Here is a 22,939-nt window from a genome sequence, read left to right as displayed (position 1 = left end):
CTGTTGACTCAGTAACATGCCCAACCAAGACTAGAACTACAAATGTGGGCAGAAAAGGTACTATGGAACATTGTCCTTCAGCACTTTATATATGTTGTAATTCTTCCCATTTTAGTCAAGCAACTCATACCTGCTCTTTCTGGAACAGATGAGCTGTCTTTTAGAGCTTTGATGCATCCACTATGTACCAGTTCTCCAAGGCGTCTGAGGTCTACCTCAGATTTATCCACTAGTTCAGCGTCTCTAGCTATGGCATCTAACCTGTAAGAGGGCACAAGCATTAGGAAAACTCTACTCTCAACACACATTTCTTCATAGCAAAATGTGTGCTAGCTTTAGGTATTTATATACTCTTCTAATATTAACTTATTCTCAATAATCAGCTTTGGTAAAAGTTCCCTTTCCAATACCACATACACTGGGAGAAGTGCACGCATAGGATTGCCAAACATACATACTTTCTTCTAAACTTGCCTGGTGTTTTGGCTAACAAGATTTGCTGCAACTCCCTTGAATTCCTGTCACTGGCAATATGACTTTTATCACATAGCCACTGGGACATCACTCTTTTTCCTAGTCAAATATTGGTGGAGAAAAACACGACAGTGACTCACCTTTCAAGAGGGCCCCCAAATTTCTTGTAACTCTTGATAAACCTAATGAAAACAATTTGATAGGTGATGTGCAAGCTCTTTCTATTATATCTAATTTAAAATGAAATAGTAAAACATACACAGCGCATACAAAATAAACTAGATAAATAACACAATGGAAATACTGATTTACTTCAGTGAACAGAGATAATGGAAGCTACATGTTTGTGACTGGAAGTGGTGTGTAAATGAACTAAAAGTAAGATTGTTAGATACACAGAAAAGTTAAAAATTGAACAAATATCCTATGATAAATTAGCAGTTATTTCAGGAAGTGGTTTTATAAAATAAGGTAACAGAAACAGCACAGTTATTTTAAACTGGGAAACTAGTTTAAAAACATGTTGATTCATTATCATTATCTGTTTGCTATGAGACACAATGGAGAGGATCTTAACAAAATTAAAAGGTACGTTAATAAAAATTGACCGTTAAATTTGTTTTATCTAAATTGTAAGTTTTAAAAACATGCACTTAATATAGTACAGCTGTTCTCTTTCCATTCAACTTAAAACTGCCCACAAACATATCTATAACAATCAGCAGGTCCCACATATTATTTTTTACTGAGGGAAAAATATTTCAGAATGTATATAAATTAAAAACATCTATCACTAATTACACTTCAGATACTGCTTAAGTAATTTTAACACTGTGAATTTTAATATTGTTATGTTTAATTCTCCTTTGAGAGATAAAGTGAAGTATAAATAAACATAATAATAATAATAATAACAACAACAACAACAATATAGGTGCACTTAAGTAATTTGATAGCAGTTATATGGAATATCTCCAACAGAACCTTCTTCCTGTTCCTTACCTCCGAATCTCTGCATCACTAAATCCTTTAATGTTTTCCCGTGGAATAGTTCGTGGCCTCCCACGTTTTTTGGGCCTTTTCCTATCTGATATGGAATCACTGTCTGATCCAGAATATCTTCTGTTCCTAGAACGTCTCCCTTCACTTCCATTAAAGCTGATCTATTTAAAAAAAAAAAACTGTGAAAGAGCTGTAATATGGCACTAAATTATATTCAGCATTAGGAAACCAAAAAGAAATGAGGGGCAAAATACATTTCAAGGACAAAACCTACTTGTTTTGCACAGTTTCTCATTCGGGGAAGTAAATAAATTTCTTCCAGTTCCTTTTGCCTTTCCTCTTCTTCTAATCTTCGCCTGTGCACTTCAGGGATGATTTCTTCCCAGTTTCTTGAGTTCTGTTCAGGTTCCAGTTCAATATCATCTTCATCCATATTTGAAAAATTAGCCACCTGTTGAAACATTAGTTTTGCTTCAATTAGAAATGCACATACAATGGGTCCTCATTATCTGTGGAGGATTAGATCCACCATGGATAACAAAAATAAAATGCTGACGTCCTTATTACAAATGAGGTAGGGCAAAAGTGGAGCTGGAGGACCTGCTAGCCATCCATCTCTGCGTTCAAGCAACTTCTGCAAAGGACTGAGCAGGAGTGATGCCACTGCTCACCCTGGCAGCTATTTGCTGCCTTGCAACAAGTGGTCCTGCACAGTAATTTGTGAAGAAACAAGATCCCCACCAATATAAATCTCAGGGTGATTGCAGTGCACTCCAGTGGGTTGAATTCTTGGACTATGAGCCTGTATATATGGTGGGCCCACTATACTACTCTTTAAAAAAAAAAAAAAAAAAAAAAAAAAACCAAAGAAGGAAACTCTACGACAGCCCGAGGCAACATATTCCACTGCCAAACAGCTTCAAATTTTTTGCATGGAACCTCTTTTCCTGTAGTTTGAATCCATTCCCCTGTGTTCTAGTCTCTAAGGCAGTAAAAAACAAGCTTGCTTCACCTTTCAGTGTAGCAACCTCTCAAAACTTTGGGCACAGAATGTGATCTCTTAACCTTCTCGTTTTTGTCTCTCTAAGCCGGTCTAGATCTTGTTCCAAAAGAAATGAAAGTATTGTGTCAGTAGGTCTGAGAGCAGACCAAGCCTCAATTCCCACTAGGTGCCAGGATGATTAAACTGAAGCATTAAACTGTATATTGGAAATAATATGAAACAACAGTAGAAATGTGAAATCTCAGGGGGAAAAAACTAGAAAAGATCAGGCAGAAAAACATTCTTTCTGACTCCCACCTAAGAAAAAAATGAATGATGCCATATTGTCTTTTAAAATGATGAATAAAATGTGAAGACAAAATGCTCATAGATTTACTGTCCTATTTATAAAAAAATCTGTCTGCTCCTCCATCTGACAAAACCAAGGAGATTCTTACGTATAGCTTACGTATTTCTTGTAGTTCAGGACCTTGCCACTTGATACATAGCAAAAAAAAAAAAAGATAAATAAGTTCAATATCTAATTCTATTTCCAAGTGAGTGTTCACAGGATTGCACTGTCAAATTGTTATCTATTTATTTAAAAAGAGAAAAAAACACAAAACAGTTGCAATTGAAATATAATTTCTGAAATGAATAAAATGCAGGTATAAATATGTAGGGCCACCACAATTTCCTAAATTTTTATAGTTTTTGAAGTTCAAATATATTTTATAAATCCTGCATGTTCCACAGGTGACATCTAAATATATTTTTTAAAATGTTTAAAGAAAATGTTAGGTACAGCAAAGGAACAAACATCTAAAAAAAGTAAATTGTTTCATGAGTATATTTAATATAGTTGATACAGAATGAGAAAATTTGGTACCTTAAACTGGGAAAGCAATTCGTCTCCCACACTTAATGGGCCAGTTTCATTTTCCCGTGTTTCAGCCCTCTTCAAAATTTCATCTATGTCCATTTCCTGAAAAAAATAAAATCAAAAGATACAATGAACACATTGCTTTGAAAAGACTAGTAAACCAAGGGAAATTAAGCTCTGCTTACCTGTGGCTCCTGTTCTTCTCCTTCTGGCTCCTTAAAAAGTTCCTCAGCACCAAATTTTAAAATAGCTGACAATTCTTCTTTGTTAAAAGGAGTAGAGCTGAAAATGAAAGGAACAGTTTTGATTTTGGCAAGGAACAGAAAAATTATTACTCACCAATTCAAGAAAGTTTCTGAAATCTTTTTAAACCAATTTTATATTCGTCTGAATATAGCCTACAGCATGCAGTATTCTTTGGCGATACACCATTTAATAATAATGATGATGATAACAACAACAACAACAACAACTTTATTTTTCTATCCTGCCACCATCTCCCTGCGGGAACTGGAGGCGGCTAACAACAGGGCCAAGCCCAAGAACAAATAAAACACAGTAAAATACATATAAAACAGCATCATCAATCAAATTAAACCAAACACATTAAACCAAATAATACAATGTAATAACAGTACAGTCACAGTAAAACCAATTCTAAAAACATAAGATGATGACATAAAAAGATCATCATTAGGAGAGAAAAGGTACAGTGGGAGGGCCATCTGGCAAAAGTACAACGGTGTAAAATTATGGTGGCATTTGGGAGTGTAGAAGGACAAAGTACTTAAATATTCTCAGGAGAACTGGAGTGAGGTAAGACTTCAAGTTACTTCCAGGGGAAAAGTAGAATAAGGTGGAAAATATAGTAAGAATCAATTAAATAAAGTTTTGATCATGGGGACTAGATTATTCAAAAGAGCACTGAAAGAGCCACGTTTTTAAGCACTTATTGACCCTATATAGCTTTTAAAAATCAAATGGAATTTGGTGAACTGAGTACTTAGGCGCTTTTAAATATAGTTCATCAAAAATAACATACCTAGAAGGTGCAGAACCTGTATGCAGTACGGTTTTTCCTGTAGTGTCCATTCTCTGAATGACTAGGTGATCTAGAACCATCTTCTTTTTTGCTCTTTCCAAGATATCTTCTTCTACTGATCCTTTAGTGACTAGACGGTAAATGTTAACCTATGTGTAAACAAACAAAAGTAATTTTGAAGGATTATCTAAGTGAATGTATGTTAATGTGTAGTTTTATTCACAAATGCATTATACTGAAAAGCAGTCAGGTTTTTATTTTTCCTCATGATATAACCAATTAAATAGCAATTCTTCTTGATATATGTAAAGGTTATTGAACTGGGCATCACAGTTCAAAAGGGCTATTGACAAACAGAAGCAGGTCCAAAAAAGGGAAGCCAAGGTGATCAAAAGTCTGGAAGCAAAGCCAGGGTGACATAATATAACCATCATTAAATATCTGAAGGAACTACATGTAGAAGATGGATCAAGTTTGTTTTATGCTATTCAAGAGACCAGACCATGAATTAATGGATTTCACAGTTAAATTAAGACCTTTTTACTGTAAGAGCAGTTACAGCAGTGTAAAAGATACTTGGAAGTCTTCAAACAAAGGTTGGATGGGCATCTTTAAGGGGCGCATTGGTTATGTACTCCTGTATGGTAGGAGTTTGGACTAGGCAGACCTTATTGTCCCTTATATTATTCTATGATTTTAAATAAAAACAGCATATTCCATCGGCTGCAACCCTCAGCAAGCAATCATGAATATTCACATTGCCAGACAAATAAAGCAGTTTTTAAACAATAGGAAGTTGAGCAGAAATGAGATGGTGAATCCCGGAGTGATCCTTCCACTTAGCATACACTGACATTCCTAAATACTACATAAATGCATTTGAAAAATGAAAATATCAATGGTGTGACTACAGAAAATGACTTGTTTATGGTCATACAGTGGTTTCCATGGTCAAACAGAACTCAAACCAATCTATCCTATCTATAAAATTCCTAACCAGCTATATCATTTGTGAAGTAATATTTATACAGCAGAAAATTAATTACTAATTAAAATATAAATTGGAATAGAAACAACAAGCTATTTAAATTTAACAACCGTTTAGGGAATCCAGTGCCTTTTTATAGACAACTAGTTGCATTTCCTTTCTATATCTGTCTATCACAGGGTGATCTGAAGTCTGTCCCCTTTCCCTCACTTGTGTTTTGCCTTGGAAGGTTGCATACACAACACTTTTGATTCCTCAAAAATGCTTTCTCCATTTTCTAATTTAAAATATCCAAACCCTGTGCCATCTGAGATGTATGGAGGGGCAAAAAGTCCTAACTCTTTCCCAGGGTGCGAAACATATTGAAATTATTCCCACACAAGACGGCATGCAGTCCAGCCTAAGTTTTTTTTAAATAGCCTTGGGATAGCTGTGACTCAGAGTAAGGTGTGTTCCCTACCTTACTCTTAACACATGTGCATAATTAGGTGTGTAGCTATATAACCCATGTGTAGTTGTAACAAATCAGGTTGAAATAATAATTAAAGACTCCCCCAAACATGCTGTTATTTTAAAGTATTTTGATCTTACACTGAGATACCCAGCTATTGGATTAGAATTGTAATTTAAACATACATACCTGCTTCTTTTGTCCAATCCTATGAGCTCTAGCTTGAGCTTGCAGGTCATTCTGAGGATTCCAGTCAGAATCAAATATAACTACAGTATCAGCAGATGCCAAATTTATACCCAGACCTCCAGCTCTGGTAGACAGTAAAAAGCAGAAATCCTGGAATTAAAAGACAGGGATACATTAAATAAAAAATCATTCAAAATTCACATAATAAAGATATTAAATCATGCTGACATTATGGACCAACTAAGGTCAACCTTAATATAGCCATAACTACATATGAACTTTGATCCACAGTATTTAAATAAAATGTAAATATTGGCTCTACTTAAAATAATGAGAACTAAATAATGACAAACACAAACTCCACTGATTTAAACTGTGTTACTCTAAGTATGGTTTAACTCTGAAATTGAGCTACTATTTATATTCCACCCCCTTTCCAAAAGGTGCATTATTTTAGTCTAAGCAATGTAGATTAGGACAAGTTAAATGAACAAATACCACTAAGAAATAAAAGAGGAATTGAATAGCAGAGCTCTGTTCTAGGAAATTGAAAAGAACCAAATGGAGTCTAGTGGCACAAAGCTTAGAAACAAAAAGCCAAGTAATCCCCGTTTTCCTAGGAAACAGAGAGTTAATCCATTGTTTGATGCTTTGTTAAATCCAGTTGAAAACAGACAGTTCTTTATAGCTCCCAAGAGAAAACAGAAATAAATGAAAAGGCTTTGCAAGCAAAGAAAAGGTTACCTCAGAACCTTCTGCATTAAAATGATCCAGTGCTTGTTTCCGCAGTTCTCCCTTTATTGAGCCATCTAGCCTCTATAGGGGAGGAAAAACAAGTAAATGAAAACTGTGCAAAGGATGTGAATGGTAAGAGATCAATTAATAAATTAAAACGTGTGCATAGTGACATAGTTTACAAATAAAGTTCTTACTTGAAAAGGAAACTGACGATATTTCAAATATTCTGCTAGGATGTCCAGCATCCGTACCATCTGAGAGAATATAAGCACTCGGCTGCCACGTTCTCGTAAGCGAATCAGCAATTTGTCTAAAAGGATTAGCTTCCCACTACTTCGGATTAAATTCTTTAAAAAGGAAAAACAAGATATTGGGACTTTACAAACAATAATCTGAATTGAGCAAATTTCTGTATTTAGTATTACACCAGTTAGATAAAATGACATATATTTTAACTGTTCATTTCCAGGAGGAAATCTGATATAGATGGCTCAAACGTCTGGATTTATTAATTGTGGAATACAATCAGACATTATGCTTTTAGCTTGGTAATGTCAAGCATCATATAATGTAATAGCCAGAGACAGACAGGAGAAAATGAACTGAGTTTACTTCTGTCCACAGAAGGAATGCTGACATCTATGACTGGGCAGATAATTCTAATGTTTAAAACTATGCTATAGGGCAGTGGTTCTCAACCTGGAGTCCCCAGATGTTTTTGGCCTACAACTTCCAGAAATCCCAGCCAGTTTACCAGCTATTAGGATTTCTGGGAGTTGAAGACCAAAAACATCTGGGCACCCCAGGTTGAGAACCACTGCTATAGGGACTCATAGCAAGGCTATTAAAAAATAAGCTGAGGAGGATGTCAACTAAAGGTCTGTCCCTCTTATGGCAATCATTTTCCCACAATATTTTTGGTGTCAGCATTACTACAAGTTCCTCTGCTGCATGGTCCCTCTTATTGGAAAAGGAATCATGTGACTTTTTGAAATGCCCTCTTTTCCTTGTAATTCCTGCACCTCAAATCTGCCCATGGTTATTGTCAGAAACTTCAAAAGAGAATGCATGACTGTTTAGGGAATTAAGAGGAAGTATAGGTTGCTTACCTGTGCTTACATTTCTTGGGAGTGGTAGTCTGTGAGATTTGCACATATGGGTTTTGCTGAGCATGCACAGGGAAACCCATGTGTGCGTATTTCACAGACTCCACAAAGGAGAACAGGAACTGCAAAACATGCCTACCTCCAAAAAACTCCACTGTCTCAGACAGTAAGGGGACAGAACCTTGTATTTGTCGTGTCAAGCAAATGCATTATTATTCAGCTAGGTTTCCTCATGTACTGTTTTGAATATACACCGTTATCCAACCCTTGTACCTTTCCTTGTTGTTGTTGCAAAATGGTTTGGAATCATTACTGAAGTAAGGTATGGAGCACTTTTCAACAAACAATTGTCAGTTGTTCTACAGTTACATGAAAGGGTATCTCAAGTCACCGGCAGCAGGAAAGAAGTCATAGTGAACTAAAACCCAAGTCTGTGGTACATACAGAGCAGTTTAATAGCATTATGTGAAATTTTACCTGTAAGGCCTCCTGTTTGTTATAGAATTCATTATCATCTGGTGGTTTAATGAGGTAGCAATGATTACAGCATTTTTTGAGCTCCATCATAATATTCAGAAAGCCTGAGGTACTGCCCTTTGACCCTTTGCTTAGGGCTTTGTAATTCCTAGTTAAAATCCACCTGTGATATAACAAAATATTGTCAACCATGGGAAATAAAGAATGTTTATCAGGCAAGTAACTGACAACAACACATTTCAGCTGATGCTGCAGAAAACTTAATAAAATCACTTACTTGTAATATTGCTTTTGCAATGCACTCATTTCCATTCTTAAAATTTGTTCAACCTTGGCAGGCAGAGATTTTTCAACATCTTTTTTAACTCTCCTTAGAAGAAATGGTTCAAGTTCTTTGTGAAGGCTTGCATAGCCAACTTCCCTTCCTTTCCCATGTTCCTCTTCGAAATCCTCCCAAGAAGAAAACCTTCAATAGAAAACATGGCGTTGTCGAAGGCTTCAATGGCCGGGATCACAGGGTTGTTGTATGTCTTTCAGGCTATGTCGCCATGTTCCAGAAAGACATACAACAACCCAGAAAACATGGAATTTGAAGCTGATAAGATTTTCAAATACATGATCTATTAGCGAGTGAATGTTTCACTTCAGCATAAAATCCTGGAGATTAAAAATAAACATATAAGAAATGCCAAGATAAGAAAAACCCCGTATTATTTTAGTCTTGTAATGGCACTGATTACAATATGTAACAGATTTTAAAAAAAAAAATCTGTTCCTGGTTTGAAAGTGTTATTTCCTGTTTAATTGTGAGGTACTTACTTTGAAAATAATTGTTATATCCCAGAAACTTTGTTTTTGTGGCTGCCACAAACCATGTTGAATTTATTGAGACTCTATGAGATATTCATTGAAAAACTATAACCAAATATGCTGCAGGATGGCCTGCAAAACCAAGGTGTTTTGCAGTTTAATAAATTTTCCCATGTTTTTATGATAGAACCAATTAGGAAATGACATTTATAATCCAGGAACAAAAATCGTGTTACAAAGCAATTCTTTACAGGAGGTCAATATTGTAGCAAGTCATCCAATGAATGACTAGCTTGACACCTACTAAAGATAGCTGGGTTTTTCTGTTGTTGTTTTAAACTTTATGTTTAAATACTTTGTTTCTTATGTGTTAAATGTGTTTAATTCTGTAAACTAAACATTGTGTGTCCTCCCTAACAATTATTAGGAATGTTTCATTAAGTGGCTATTTTAAGCAAACTAGATTGCAATTGTATTACATATTTTTGTTTTGTTTTGTGTGAATGTCTTTAATTCTGTAATCACAGTGATGAACCTGAATCTTCTCAGAAGCTATCTACAAAGCCCTCTATGTAACTTTTCAAATTCTATAATGATCCATCATTGCTGTACTATCTCAACTCTTTGTGTTCAGATACATGAATGCATTAATAAATGGTAGTGAAGTTTACAGATATTTTTAAAACATAATGACAAATGGACAGCATAACAGAAGTATATAAAATTATGTCGAATGGATAAAACAAACAGGGAGAGGTTTTCCTCTTCTCTTGTAATACTAGAATCCACGTTTATGGTGATGATGCGAAGGCAAATTGTCCTAGGGAAAAATCCTTTGCAGAGTGCATAGTTGAAAAATGAAATTTGCCAAAGAAACATGTAGTGATTATTCCCCAAATTCCATTTTTAAAGGGGATTAGGCAAATACATTGTTTAGGCTAACAATGCCTACTAGTCATAATGGCTATACATTATCTCAGTTATTATCTCTAGCATCGGTGGTGCCATATTTCAGTACCAGATCTTCCAGTTACATGAATACAAGGGCACTATTGGGTTAAGCCCTTTGGTGGCTACACTTTTAATTGTGTTCCTTAAAATAAATGTATTTCCTCTTGAATCAACAGTAAGGGACACTGAGCATAAATGTTCTCCTTCTCCCTAATAACTATTAGAAATAATGTTTCTTTAATGAGACTCTTTTAAGCAAATAAGCATGCAACTATATTCCATTTTTAACAAGTTCATTCAAGTTCTTGCTTGGCTAATACAAGCATTCTGAAAAATTAAAATCTTGATACTCTGTTGGCACAATATGCAGAACATAAATACTATAGTTTTCAAATACTAGTAAAAAACAATGAACCCACTACCAAAGTATTGTACATTTTTGAAGAGGGCTGCTGAAATAAGACCACTTATACATTTAATGTAGGGCATCTGCTTACTTTTCTGGCATAATGAAGTGCAGTAAAGACCAAAGTTCTTTCAGGGAGTTTTGCAGTGGTGTTCCAGTGATAAGAAGGCGATGATTGGACTTAAAGTCTATTAATGTCTTATACAGGAGGGAATCATCATTTTTTAGTCGATGGGCTTCATCCACTCCTATAAAGGCCCAGTTCAATCCACCAAGGAATGACTGAAAAAAAAACCATCAAACAAAGAAAACTATCATTGTTTGCTTCAAAAATGAAGTATTTAACATGGTAGTTTCAGTAAGTTATAGTTTTGCAAAATCAATTTTCAGAATAGAATAGCTTTATTGTCATTGAACTATTTCACAATGAAACTAAATGCCTTCCTTAGCACACATCACAAAACAACACACCCATCCCTCCACACCCTAACCGCCACTGCACAGCTTCCAATGCCACAACAATGTGAAACCATGGAGTTCAACATAGCCACAGCTCTAGGATAAAACCTATCTCTCAGTCTGTTTGTCCTTGTCTTTGTCACCCTGTACCATCTGCCATATGGCATTAATTCAAAAAATGAATATGCTGGGTGAAATGGATCCCCAAGAATGCTCTGAGCTTTCTTAAAGCTGCAGGACCTATAAAGGTCTTTCAAAGAGGGCAACCAATGATTCTATCCTATCTGCCACTGAGCAGTTACCAAACTATGTGCAGATGCAATAGGTTAGGACACTCTCTATAGCACAACAGTAGAAAGATACCAGCAGTTTTTCATTCAGTTGTTGGTTTCTTCGAAGTCTCAGGTAGTACAGAGTCTGCTGGGCCCTCTTAACCAACACTGCCGTTTGAGTGCCCCAGGTCAGATCCTCCTTAAGAGTGACACCCAGGAACTTAAATCTGGCCACCCACTCTACTTGGTCTCCATTTATGACCAAGGGCTGGATTTCTGGTCTGTTCTTTCTGTAGTCCACTATAAGCTCATTGGTCTTACTGATGTTAAGAACCAGATTATTGTCCTTGAATCACAAGAGCAGCCAATGCACCTCATCCCGATAAGCGGACTCATTCTCTTCAGAGATAAGACCCACCACTGTTGTATCATGTGTGAATTGGTAATCATATTGCTATGGTGGACGGGGGTGCAGAATACTCCGCACACAGCCCTGTAGCATCCCAGTGTTGAGAATGAGAGTTGACAAGGTGTGATTACCTAATTTAACCCTCTGGGAATGTCCAGACAAGAAATTGATAATCCAGGAACAGATTCAATATGACAATCCAAGATCCATTAAGTTTAGACACCAGTCTATGTAACAGTGCCAGCAGACAACACTGAAGGCAGATGAATCCCTAACCAAAGACTAATGTTATAACATAAAGGGATAAAATAAATAAGACATACACAGAAGGCCTAATACTATTTTTTTGTGAAACCTGATGCACCATACCCAAAGTGTCATAAGTTAACCTAGTTATGGGGAACATAAGCATCTTGTGCAAGCCTATTCCTAACTATATCACTCTACATACAATTTTCAATACTATCAAAAATTATTTAATATCTCACTCTAGGCAAGAATTTTATCCAGATACATCTAGAAGTGAATGATGGGTCTTACCTTATCCTTCAACAAAATTTCGTAAGTTGTTAACAGGATGTTAAATTTTAATCGTTTGGTCTGTGGATGCATCCATTCATGCATTCTTATCTACAAAATATACAAGGATAAGAGATTATATTTTTAATGTATTTATTAAACATAGTAACAGTGTTAACTTTTGCCATTTCACACTCAGCTTGCAGATGTGCATATAAACATTTGCTATGCACAAGCAAATGTTTATATGCAGGGCTGTAGCCAAGGAGGGCAGTTTAGGAGTTTAGCAGTTTAGGAGTTCAACCCCCCCTCCCCCCGCGTAATTTTTTCAGGTTTTTTAAAAAACCTGGTTTACTCATGAATTTTAACTGAGTAACTAAATCCCCATGAGTGTCACTGACGTTTATCGATGGAGCCTGATTTCTAAATTATTATTTTGGAACTATTCTTCATGACTCGCTAAAAAAAGCCCCCCTCCCCTATCTATTGCTACCTCAAGAGATAGAGATATTGGCTTGGCCTTGAGTATATGTGATATATACAGCATACAAGTAAGTATAATCTCCTTCATTCCCCTTGACCAATCTGGTCATTCTAATCTTATATGAAGGAAGGCCTATTTCAGCAAAAGCCTAAACAACTGGATATAAGCCTTTGTACACAATTTACTTGCAGATCTTCATTCCTCTTAACTAAGCACGTTAAGAGGAATGAACCTTTTGGAATTCATTCCCTCTGAGATGACAGGAAACAAGAGTAAAACTGATTCTTCTGTATGTTGTTGGACAAAAACCCTATCACACACTATACTGCCTAGGGTTTATGGGTGTTGGGAGCACTATATCAGTCAGCACGCTGCTAAGATCTATTATGCTTAAATCACTGTTGATTTTAATTATGATTTGTATGGTTCACAAAAAGTAATGTTATTAAATATTATAATTAATTATCATGATTTATAATACATTTGATAGTTCAAACTTAAATTCTTGAACTCAAAGAGTTAACCACCTCAAAAATTGTAAGACTCATTTCTTAAACCAGATAATATAATAAGCTGTCTATTGTGCCTAGTTTTTCTAGCATTGTAAATGCTTAGGTACATGTTCAGGTATTCTTCCCTTATTGAACCAAACGTAAGGAATAATGTATTATCTCTAAAACAAATATATATGTAAATGTTTTGATCATAATTCTCTTAACTTAAACAGCAAAACTACTGGAGCAAATCACACCAAATTTGGCAACAAAAGACATAGTCACCCGATCTGTGTTTTTACATCAAAAAAACAAAAAAATATAATCTGGAAATACCAAAAAAACAAAAAAAAAAACAAAAACAAAAAAAACCCAAAACACAAAATTCCTTACAGCACATGCGCAGAACATCCCCCCCCCCAAAAGAAACAACTACGTCACTTTGAGGCTTACGCAACACCGCAACACTGTGTGAAGTCCGCAACACTGTGTGAAGGGGAATTCCAGGCAGGAAACAACCAGGGCCAGCTAACACCTCCCAACAAAATATTCCTCCCAGGCAGGAAGCAGCCAGGCTTTGAAGCTGCAAGGCCATTACATGCTAATCTCAAAGTGTCTAATTACAACGTTCATTGTTGCTATTCAAACTGGGCAACCAATGATTCCATAAGGTAGAAAGCAGCCAGCCTTGCAAGCAGCAAGGCTATTCAGTGCTATTCAACCTGGCCAACCAACATTGCATTGCATTATACTCATAAAACCCTCCCTGATGCTCCATTCCAGTTTTTGACTTCAACTCCCACAATCCCAAACTGCCTTCCTGCTGTTAGGAATTGTGGGATTTGAAGTCCAAAAGACCAGGAGGGCACAGCAAGATGGCGCAAGCCCCTACCGTCTTACATAACATTATAATATAGACCAGGCATGGGCAAACTTTGCCCCTCTCGGTGTTTTGGACTTGAGCTCCCACAATTCCTAATACCTGGAATTGTGGGAGTTGAAGTCCCAACACCAAGAGGGCCCAAGTTTGCCCATGCCTGGTAATTACAAATCAAATATACACAAATATATCCACAAAACTTGACTCCCAGCAATAAAAAAACAGGCCAGTACATAAACAACACTCTGAAAACAGGGGAATTTCTGACAGGAAACAATCAGGGCCAGGTAACACCTCCCAACACAGGATTCCCCCATGTAGGGATCACCTAGGCTTTCGAGTTAAAAGCCCATTAAATTCTGATCAAGGTGGCCAATTGACTACACCGCACCAACACGTTATGAGAAAATGCTGGTCAAGATGACCTAGGAATTGTGGGAGTTGCAGTCCAAAACACCAAGAGGGCCCAAGTTTGCCCACTTCAGCCTCTTCCACATTTCTTATAAAATAAAGATTATCACATTTGAACTGGAATATATGGCAGTGTAAACTCCAGGCCCTTCCATACATCTATATAACCCAGAATGCCAAGGCACATAATCCACAACATCAGCTTTGAACTGGATTACTTACGAGTCCACACTGCCATATAACCCAGTTCAGAGTGGATTTTATACAACTGTGTAGAAGGAGCCTCATATACTCCAGGTCTAAGCAGATAATATAATATATAATAATTGGGGGACCCACCTCAAGGTGTTTTGGACTCCAACTCCCAAAATTCCTAACAGCTGGTAGGTTGTTAGGAATTGTGGGAGTTGGGAGTCCTAAACATCTGGAGGGAGGGTCCAAGTTGGCCCATGCTTGAACTACAGCTTCCAGGACTCAACTTCCAGAGAACTTTTTACAGTGTAACTCCAGTTCTGTGTGTGTGCGTGAGAGAGAGAGAGAGAGAGAGAGACCCCCCTGGACAGATAGGGCAGGTTATATATATGTGTGTGTGTGTGTGGCTGGAATTGCACTTTCAAAATGTCCCTGTTCAGACTTACAAATTACATTTGTCTAAATTAACAATCAGAGCCAGCTAACACCTCCAAACAAAGGATTCCCCCAGGGAGGAAACAGCCAGGCTTTGAAGCTGCAAGGCCATTACATGCTAATCAAGGTGACTAATAACAGCATTCATACCTGCTGCACCGAGACTACTCACTGTATTCCAGCTCACCAAACAATTCCCATAAGAAGAAAACAGCCAGGCTTTGAGGCTACAAGGCTATTCACTGCGATTCCACCTGGCCAACAAATGATTCCCAAAAGCCACAGCAATGCGTGGCCGGGCAAAGCTAGTTCTTTATGATCTTGCTGCTCCTCTAGTAGCTAGTGTGGTTATAAACGTTGTAATACAAACAAAAGTAACAAAAATATCCTTACAATAATATGAAATCACTGTGTAAGCACTTCAAATATCAAACAAATTTCTTTAGCCTTTTATTCCCTTAACATACAGATGAACTTACCACATTTCTGCTAGTAATATCTCCCAAATAAACTACAGCATTCATCTGAGGAGCCCATGTCTGGATTTCTCTTTGCCAAGATGTCAGAGTGGAAAGTGGCACTACCAGTAAGAAAGGCCCATACAACTGATGTTCATGGAACAAGTAATTTAGAAAGGAGATTGTTTGTATTGTTTTACCCAATCCCATTTCATCTGCAAGAATGCAACTATTGCCCCTGAAAAGTGAGAGACAATGTGTTTAAATATTATAGTCATGAACACTTTATATACAAACATCAGTTAACAAGTCAGTGTTGGTTACAAGAAACGTACTCAGATTGCAATGTGTTTACAATGTAGGTGACAACTGCAATCACATCAACAGCAAAACATAAATAACCCTCTGAAACTATGTATTTTGTAACTATTTATATTATAAAAATATGGAAATGCTACACCAAGAGAAATGGCAATTCATTAGTTACACATCCAGAATGGGCAATTTCTGAATTATTCCAAGCTTAAGAAAGCTGTTTTCTAAATCACTGTATTCAGTCTGAAACAGACTGTATTTGTATGGTATAACCTGAATGGATATGGCTGTCTTATTTGAACATACTGTAATAAAATAAGGAGCATATTTTTTTTAAAAAAATCATGGAACTACAATATTTTATTTAGGAGCTTACTTGCACCAAGAATGAGCCAACCAGTTTAATCCATTTAATTGATAATCTCTTAGCTCCAAACTTTCTTGTCCTCCAATATAAGATGGTTGTTTCTTTAGGGCTACAAATCTGGGCCTCTGCTTTAAAACCTGGCAAAAAGTAAAATAAACATGATCAATATTGGTAAATTTTAGTTGCATACACAAAATTGAAAGGTTAAATTTTTGCTATTCATGAAGTAACTTATACAAAAATAGATTGTAAAAGCAGCAAAATATTATTCAAGATCATGTTTGAAAGATCCTTTTTACAAAAAGGAAGTAACATAACACTCCAGGGAGTAGGTTTGATCTAATAGTTTTCTGTGCACAAGTTTAGGCCTGTTTCTTTTTGTTTTGAATTATGTTGATGGCAATTCAATGTACTCCTGTTAGATGTAAGAAAATAGTACAACCCAAATTACTGACTGTGGAAAAAATCTATTGAAAGAATATATGTTTACCTTGCATTCCTTAAAAGGAGTAGTCTTGGACTGGTTTCTGCTAAAATATTCATCAATGCGTGACTGAAACTTTTTTGCAATGAGAGCACCATCTTCCCAGCTGCACTCTGAATAAGGAAGACCCTGCCATTTGCAGTAATAATCTGGATAGCCTGCTGCTGACTTCTGATTAGAATGAGCTATGGAAAGCATGTTTAAAAAAATGAAGTTAACATATTGCTTTATTGTTCAGGTTAGGCTTAAATAAGAAATTGAGTGCTTAACTCAGGAATAACCCTCTAAAATCTATGATGACTCAAAAATAAATTCTTTGTAAAGGTAATATGAAATACAAATTGTTTCCAATTAAACAACACTGCTAAACTCAAAGCATAAGAGAACATCATTCGACTTCCTTCCCCTGTTCTGGGTTTCTTAGCATTCCCAGACTTGTTTTGGGAAAACACAAAGAGCTGCAATGGTAAGGACAGCTAGCCCATCTCCTGTTTCCACTTTATTCTGCTGTTTTAGCAGCAAAAATTCAGCAATAGATGCTACCTAATGATGCACTTTGCTGTCTTGTCATCCTTGTTACTTCCACGTTCTGTCACTTACCAATTATTCGCTCTACTATTTGATACTGTTTATGTAAATCATCTGTGAGTTCTTGTTGGCAGTTGTAATACTCCACATCTTCTGGAGAAGCATTTTTCAACCTGAAAAAACATTACATGCACTATAATAACATCACTGTACAAGATATAACAAAGTGATATTAGAAATATTCTACGAGTTTCTGTTCGGAGGACTAAGAGTCCATCTACACAGACCACATACCTTGAGGCTGATCCAGAGTGGGATACTCTGGAGTAGCACCATGGCAGTTCACACTGTGTGGCAATGAGTTGATCTCGCGTTTGGACGGAGTCTGTACGGCTCAGAACTGCTAAACCTAGTTTGATGCTACCAGACCACACTTACATGCCCATCTTCTCCTTGAATTATAGCGACCTCCGAGCATGAAATTGCTGGCCAGAGCAACATAGAAAAGGGGGAAGAGAGAAAGGAGGAATTGGCCAGTCTTCCCCCCTCCCTTCTCTGTACAGCATCAGTTGGTGTGATGAACAACAACCACAAGTATGAGGAACCTTAGAAAATTTAACTGATTGAAGTTGCAACTTTTATCAGTTGGCATCAAAAAAGCAGCATGGTCCTGGAATTGTTTGGTTTACTGACCCACTGTATGCTGTTGTACAAGCCACCCTCTTCCCCCACTCTTTAATTGAGAATTAATGAAGATGAAAAGATGGGAAAGTATTGTTTTGTTTATTTAATACATTTATATGCTATCTTTCTCCCAAGACATTGAAGCACATTAATTCTAAAAACAAGCAAATTTTATAGAAGCAAGAAAGTAAAATCTAAATTCTCTAAGATCAGTTGAAGATTGATTTGAGAAACTGATGACGTGAGCTCTTCTGCCTTCCTTAAGGCCAAAGGAGTCTTATACTGGCCCAGGAAACGCAGGGAAGAGGAATAATATAATAATAATAATTTCATTTTTATACCCCGCCCTATCTCCCCAAAGGGACTCGGGGCGGCTTACATGGGGCCAAGCCCAGGCTAAACAGACAATGTAAAAACACAACAGTAAAACAAATCAATAAACAATAAAATAAATCATAAAATAAAGTCGCATAAAATAGACATACTTGATAAAATCCTGGGATGGCTCCTAAAAGGAACTGGGCCAAAGTGTCAATAGGAACAGCTACTCTAACAAACTCCCAGGCCAATTAATGGTTCCTTCAGGAACTGATGACATGAAAGTCTTGGGGTGCACATCCTCACTTTTACCTTCCTTCAGAGTACAGAATCTTAGCTCACAAAGAAGGAATAGCAACGGAAGTGGAATTTACTGGACATAAACCACACTATTCAGCAAACTGCACTTTTTCTCAGTGTTGCACAACACCAGTGTGTGTGTGTGTGTGTGGTGGTGGGGGGGAACCATCCTATCACTATGCAGAGAGAAAGCTGTTGGTTCCGAAAAGCTTATCTCTGCAGATCTTAGCTCCTAGGTTTTTTCAAATCCTAAGGTGCTCTAAGAAGGAGTAAGCTCTCAGAAAAGAAAATATAAATAAATGTACAGTTATACAATTGATTTTTATTGTATCCCCCCCCCCCCCCGGGTGATGAGGTCTGATGTGCTTAATTTGATAGTCAGGAGACCCTTCCAATTATCTTCCTTTTTAAAAAAGAAATTCTTAGATTTTAAAAACAGATATAACATATTACAGATAATACTCCAGTCATATAGGAAAAAGGAACATTATGAAGTATCCCACATAGTATAGTAGTACAGTACTCTCATTACCACCTGAAGACAATTTTCAGTCTATGTGATTAATGCTGTCACTCTGTTTCCTTTGATCAACAGAATAAAAAAAACATTTAGAAAGATGTGATACTTACTTTCAATCAAGACATAAAATAAAATACAATACTCTCATGGGCTCCGGATCAGCTATGCTTACTCCCCCCCCCCCCCCATTGGCAGGAGGAGGAAGTAGCATCGCGGTCGCTAGGCGGCGCTTTGGTACCGATTACCGGGCTGGTATCGGTCGCGCCTTGGATTTGTTTCTGGGATCGGGCAGCACTGGGCTGACCGATTAGTGATCCAGGACCCATGCATAGCAGCCAACCCTTGTTCCTGTATCCAATAAAATGTTGTGGCCAGTTTATACCCAAACATACACAATGTGTGGTGTCGTTTATTGTGCAATAACATCCATGCGGAGCAGGTTGCCATACCCAAGTAAAATGTAAGACGGTGCTATCAAAATACTTGAGAATTTTCATGCTTGTAACATAATTTTGTAACAGACAGTTATACACTAAACTCACCATCGTTTAGTTTCCTGGTCCTTTTTCTTGTAGTTGTCCAGTTTCTTCATTCCTCTAACATTTTGTTGTTTCAGAGTCTCTTCAGTTTCCCATGTGTTATGGATGTGGGACCAACCTTTCCATTTAATTAAATACTGCACATCACCAGGTTCTTTTGATTTATCAAATTCTTCATTGGGATCTCCATCAGCTTCAACTGCATAGATAGTTGTTGTAGCACCAGTTGCTGAAGACAACAAAATAACCTCAAGATCAAATGGATTCAATACTAATTGTATTGTTTAATAAGCAAGACAATGAAATAGTACTGAAGTTCCGAGTGTCATTAAGGATTTAACCACAAACTGCACTACTGTATATACACATATAATACATCAGAAAAAAACTGACAAAAATAGCTGGAATAGGGATCCAGTATGAAGGCAGTGGCAAGGGGCAGAGGTGAGAAGGATGAGAGTGCTCTTTGTCTCTGTCTCTCAGCACTGCTTTTGCGCTGGGTTCCTAATTGCTTCCCCCCCCCCAATTTTTTCAAGCAGCATGTTTGTCCTTTTTCCATATCTATGTTATATTTCTATCTGTATTTGTACAGATGTAGACATATTAAGAGCAACAATGGAATTTACCCCCTTTCCAATTGTAACCTCTCAAATAAAATGATTTTCTCCTTCTCTTCCTAATTATGTTCCTGCTAAACATTTTAAAAGGAGGGAGAAATTGCCTGTTTTGCTGTTGACATATTTATTTATTTGCCATATTTATACCCCGCCCTTCTCACCCCGAGGGGGACTCAGAGCAGCTCATCATATCCTCAAGTCAGAAGAACCTGCCCCCAAATTTTACATGATGTCAATTTATACACAAGCAGGTAAAGGTTTCCCCTGACGTTAAGTACAGTCATGTCTGACTCTGGGGGTTGGTGCTCATCTCCATTTTTAAGCCAAAGAGCCGGTGTTGTCTGTAGACACCTCCAAGGTCATGTGGCTGGCATGACTGCATGGAGCGCCGTAAATCAAAGAAGAATGGAATAAACCAACATATATATATATAAAAAACTACATCACATAAAAAATTAAGGCCTTTGCCCTGTGTTGCTTTTGCATTCTGAAACATACCCTCCACAAAATTGTAATCAGTTCCCACTTTAACTACATTTAGGAAGTGTGCGAAAAACTGTCCATTTAAACTGTTTTGACATTAGTTAATTCTTCATTGAGGTGTCTTATTTATTTCTTCCAAATGTTATTAGTTCATATTCAAAATAGGGAAGCATTTGAGCAGTAAGATAATTAAAAGCATCAGTTATTTCATAATTCACAATGTAAACATTTTTCAGAAATTTCACACAATCATCAACTAGAGATTTTACAAAACTAAATTAAAGTCACCTCCTTTTCGTCCAATCCGGCTATCCATAAATTTCTCAATGGTTTCAAATTCATCTTCTTCAGGTTGTGGGACATCCTCTCCACAGACTTCCAGCAGATCATCTGAATCTGTCTTTGCTTCTTCTGCTTCTTTGTAACTAACATTTACAGTTGCTTGACGGCGAGATCCTCTTTTATCATAATCATCATCATCTGATGACGATGATGATGATTCCAGTTGTCTTTTTTTCTGCCCTGTACTTTTCTTCCCACTTTTCGGTTTTATTCTTAAATATTAATAAATAATAAAAAATATTTAAAACACTTGAAATAAAATGCTTTCAAACAAACAAGAAGTGAATTATGCTTAGAAATCTCTGATTAGTATTAGTGTATAGACTTTTTCTAAAGCTTGTGAAGAAGACCCTAGAGTTGCCTCATAACTCTTTCCAGTCCATTCTTTGCTCAGAGGGACAATTCCACCCTACTACCAAGAGCAAGCCTTTTACCTAAGATTTTTGTTTCCCACAAATGCAATTACCCTCGTATCCCCATGCCACAGCCAGAAACTATACCATTCCATAAAACTAAGCATCTGAGAAACTGAGCATAAGACAAAGCTGATGTTGATCAGATGCATAGAAGCCCCACTGAAATGAATGGGTCATTAGTCAACAACTAACTTACATTTCACTGGCTTCAATGAATCTACTCTAGACAGGACTAACATTCAAGTTAGTTAATTAGTCACTAAAACAAGAAAAGGTGGTTTTGAAAATACAGCCATGCCGCAGCCATGGAAAAGGTAAGATGCTAGGGCTGGATCAATCTATGGTGACTGAGCTATGAATGCATGCCTTAAAACCTTATTTACCCTTCTTGAACCCTTCTTAATAACAACAGCATTAGTAATTTCTGTTGCTATTCTGCTATTTACACTATACTTCTCAAAGGCACAGAAGCAACTATAAAGCTGGCTCTAGCCATGTTTAATACACAAAAGCCACAAAGAAAGAAACTCAGATCAACAAATTTCAGCAATTTTCCATCTTACTCAGTTTAGTCAGCAAACAGACATTTTGAGCTGAACTACTTTAAATGCTTGTGCCACCTCCCATTACCAATGAAACCAGAAAAAAAGAGCATCTCTAAGGTAAAAACAGAAAATACTTACTCAGCCAAGTCTTTCACATCCTAAAACAAACCTTGACCAAACAGAGAGAAATTCACCTAGCATTCATGCTATATTGGATGAAAATCCAATATATTTTTCATTTTGAATTGTCACATACCTTCTTGGAGGCTTCCTGCTTTTAACCTTGATTTTTGGCTCATAATCAGATTCACTCGCTTCACAACTGCTTTTATCTCTGCTTTGTTCCAAATCAGAATCTGAAGCGGTTCCAGAGACAGATCCTGATCCAGACATTTGCCAGTCTTCACTACGTAAAATCAAAATGTAAGAAACATATGTATATATGCATTTAAGTAAATGAAATAAGAATGATCTTACTAACAGACACAGTTAAGACATTTCAGTATCATGTTTCAAAATATGTGAGTGTCAGTTTCCTAACACATTTTAGGAACAAAAGGTTGAAACTATAGAAAGATTAGCAATAAATTTAAAGTAAAAAAGGATGCAACATTTTCTAAAACAGAGAATATAGCTTACAAGTAATTGAAATGAACCATCTATTAAAAATATTTTAGCTAACTCTATGGCTGAAATCCTGCATTGACGTTGCACAACACAACATGTGTATTGATTGTGCTACATGACCCTTGTGTTGAATTGTGATATTGTGCAACTGAGTGTGTGATGGAAGAAAAATACTGCCAATTTCATCAAGAACAGATGTATATGCATCAATCATGAATGCACATCCATTATTGTGCCCCATGCAAGACTCTGTTTCTGTGACCTTTGAATTCAGACATTGGGCACCGGACAAAATATCCAACTACATCTACAGAGGACCTTACACTTGCATGACACCAACAG

The 22,939-nt window shown here is 36.8% G+C and overlaps 1 protein-coding gene across 4 annotated transcripts in view; it reads right to left on the bottom strand.

The window, feature by feature from the left end:
• chd1 (chromodomain helicase DNA binding protein 1) overlaps positions 1 to 22,939 on the bottom strand; it is a 56,560-nt gene that overhangs the window by 11,105 nt on the left and 22,516 nt on the right. For all 4 annotated transcript variants that reach the window (XM_008103078.3, XM_016990947.2, XM_003216377.4 and 1 more), the window contains exons 6-26: positions 22,227 to 22,376; positions 20,956 to 21,221; positions 19,571 to 19,796; positions 17,279 to 17,379; positions 16,685 to 16,863; positions 16,204 to 16,331; positions 15,534 to 15,750; positions 12,180 to 12,269; positions 10,591 to 10,781; positions 8,610 to 8,798; positions 8,333 to 8,495; positions 6,944 to 7,096; positions 6,756 to 6,827; positions 6,012 to 6,161; positions 4,384 to 4,532; positions 3,527 to 3,623; positions 3,348 to 3,443; positions 1,751 to 1,927; positions 1,477 to 1,637; positions 615 to 656; positions 131 to 261 (exon numbers count right to left, since the gene is read on the bottom strand). In XM_008103078.3, the coding sequence (XP_008101285.1) occupies positions 131 to 261; positions 615 to 656; positions 1,477 to 1,637; positions 1,751 to 1,927; positions 3,348 to 3,443; positions 3,527 to 3,623; positions 4,384 to 4,532; positions 6,012 to 6,161; positions 6,756 to 6,827; positions 6,944 to 7,096; positions 8,333 to 8,495; positions 8,610 to 8,798; positions 10,591 to 10,781; positions 12,180 to 12,269; positions 15,534 to 15,750; positions 16,204 to 16,331; positions 16,685 to 16,863; positions 17,279 to 17,379; positions 19,571 to 19,796; positions 20,956 to 21,221; positions 22,227 to 22,376 (3,128 nt within the window). The remainder of the gene's footprint in view (positions 1 to 130; positions 262 to 614; positions 657 to 1,476; positions 1,638 to 1,750; positions 1,928 to 3,347; positions 3,444 to 3,526; positions 3,624 to 4,383; positions 4,533 to 6,011; positions 6,162 to 6,755; positions 6,828 to 6,943; positions 7,097 to 8,332; positions 8,496 to 8,609; positions 8,799 to 10,590; positions 10,782 to 12,179; positions 12,270 to 15,533; positions 15,751 to 16,203; positions 16,332 to 16,684; positions 16,864 to 17,278; positions 17,380 to 19,570; positions 19,797 to 20,955; positions 21,222 to 22,226; positions 22,377 to 22,939) is intronic.

This window comes from Anolis carolinensis, chromosome 2, assembly GCF_035594765.1.
Source record: "Anolis carolinensis isolate JA03-04 chromosome 2, rAnoCar3.1.pri, whole genome shotgun sequence".
In the NCBI taxonomy this organism is placed as follows: domain Eukaryota; kingdom Metazoa; phylum Chordata; class Lepidosauria; order Squamata; family Dactyloidae; genus Anolis; species Anolis carolinensis.
This window is presented reverse-complemented; position numbering and strand designations above follow the sequence as displayed.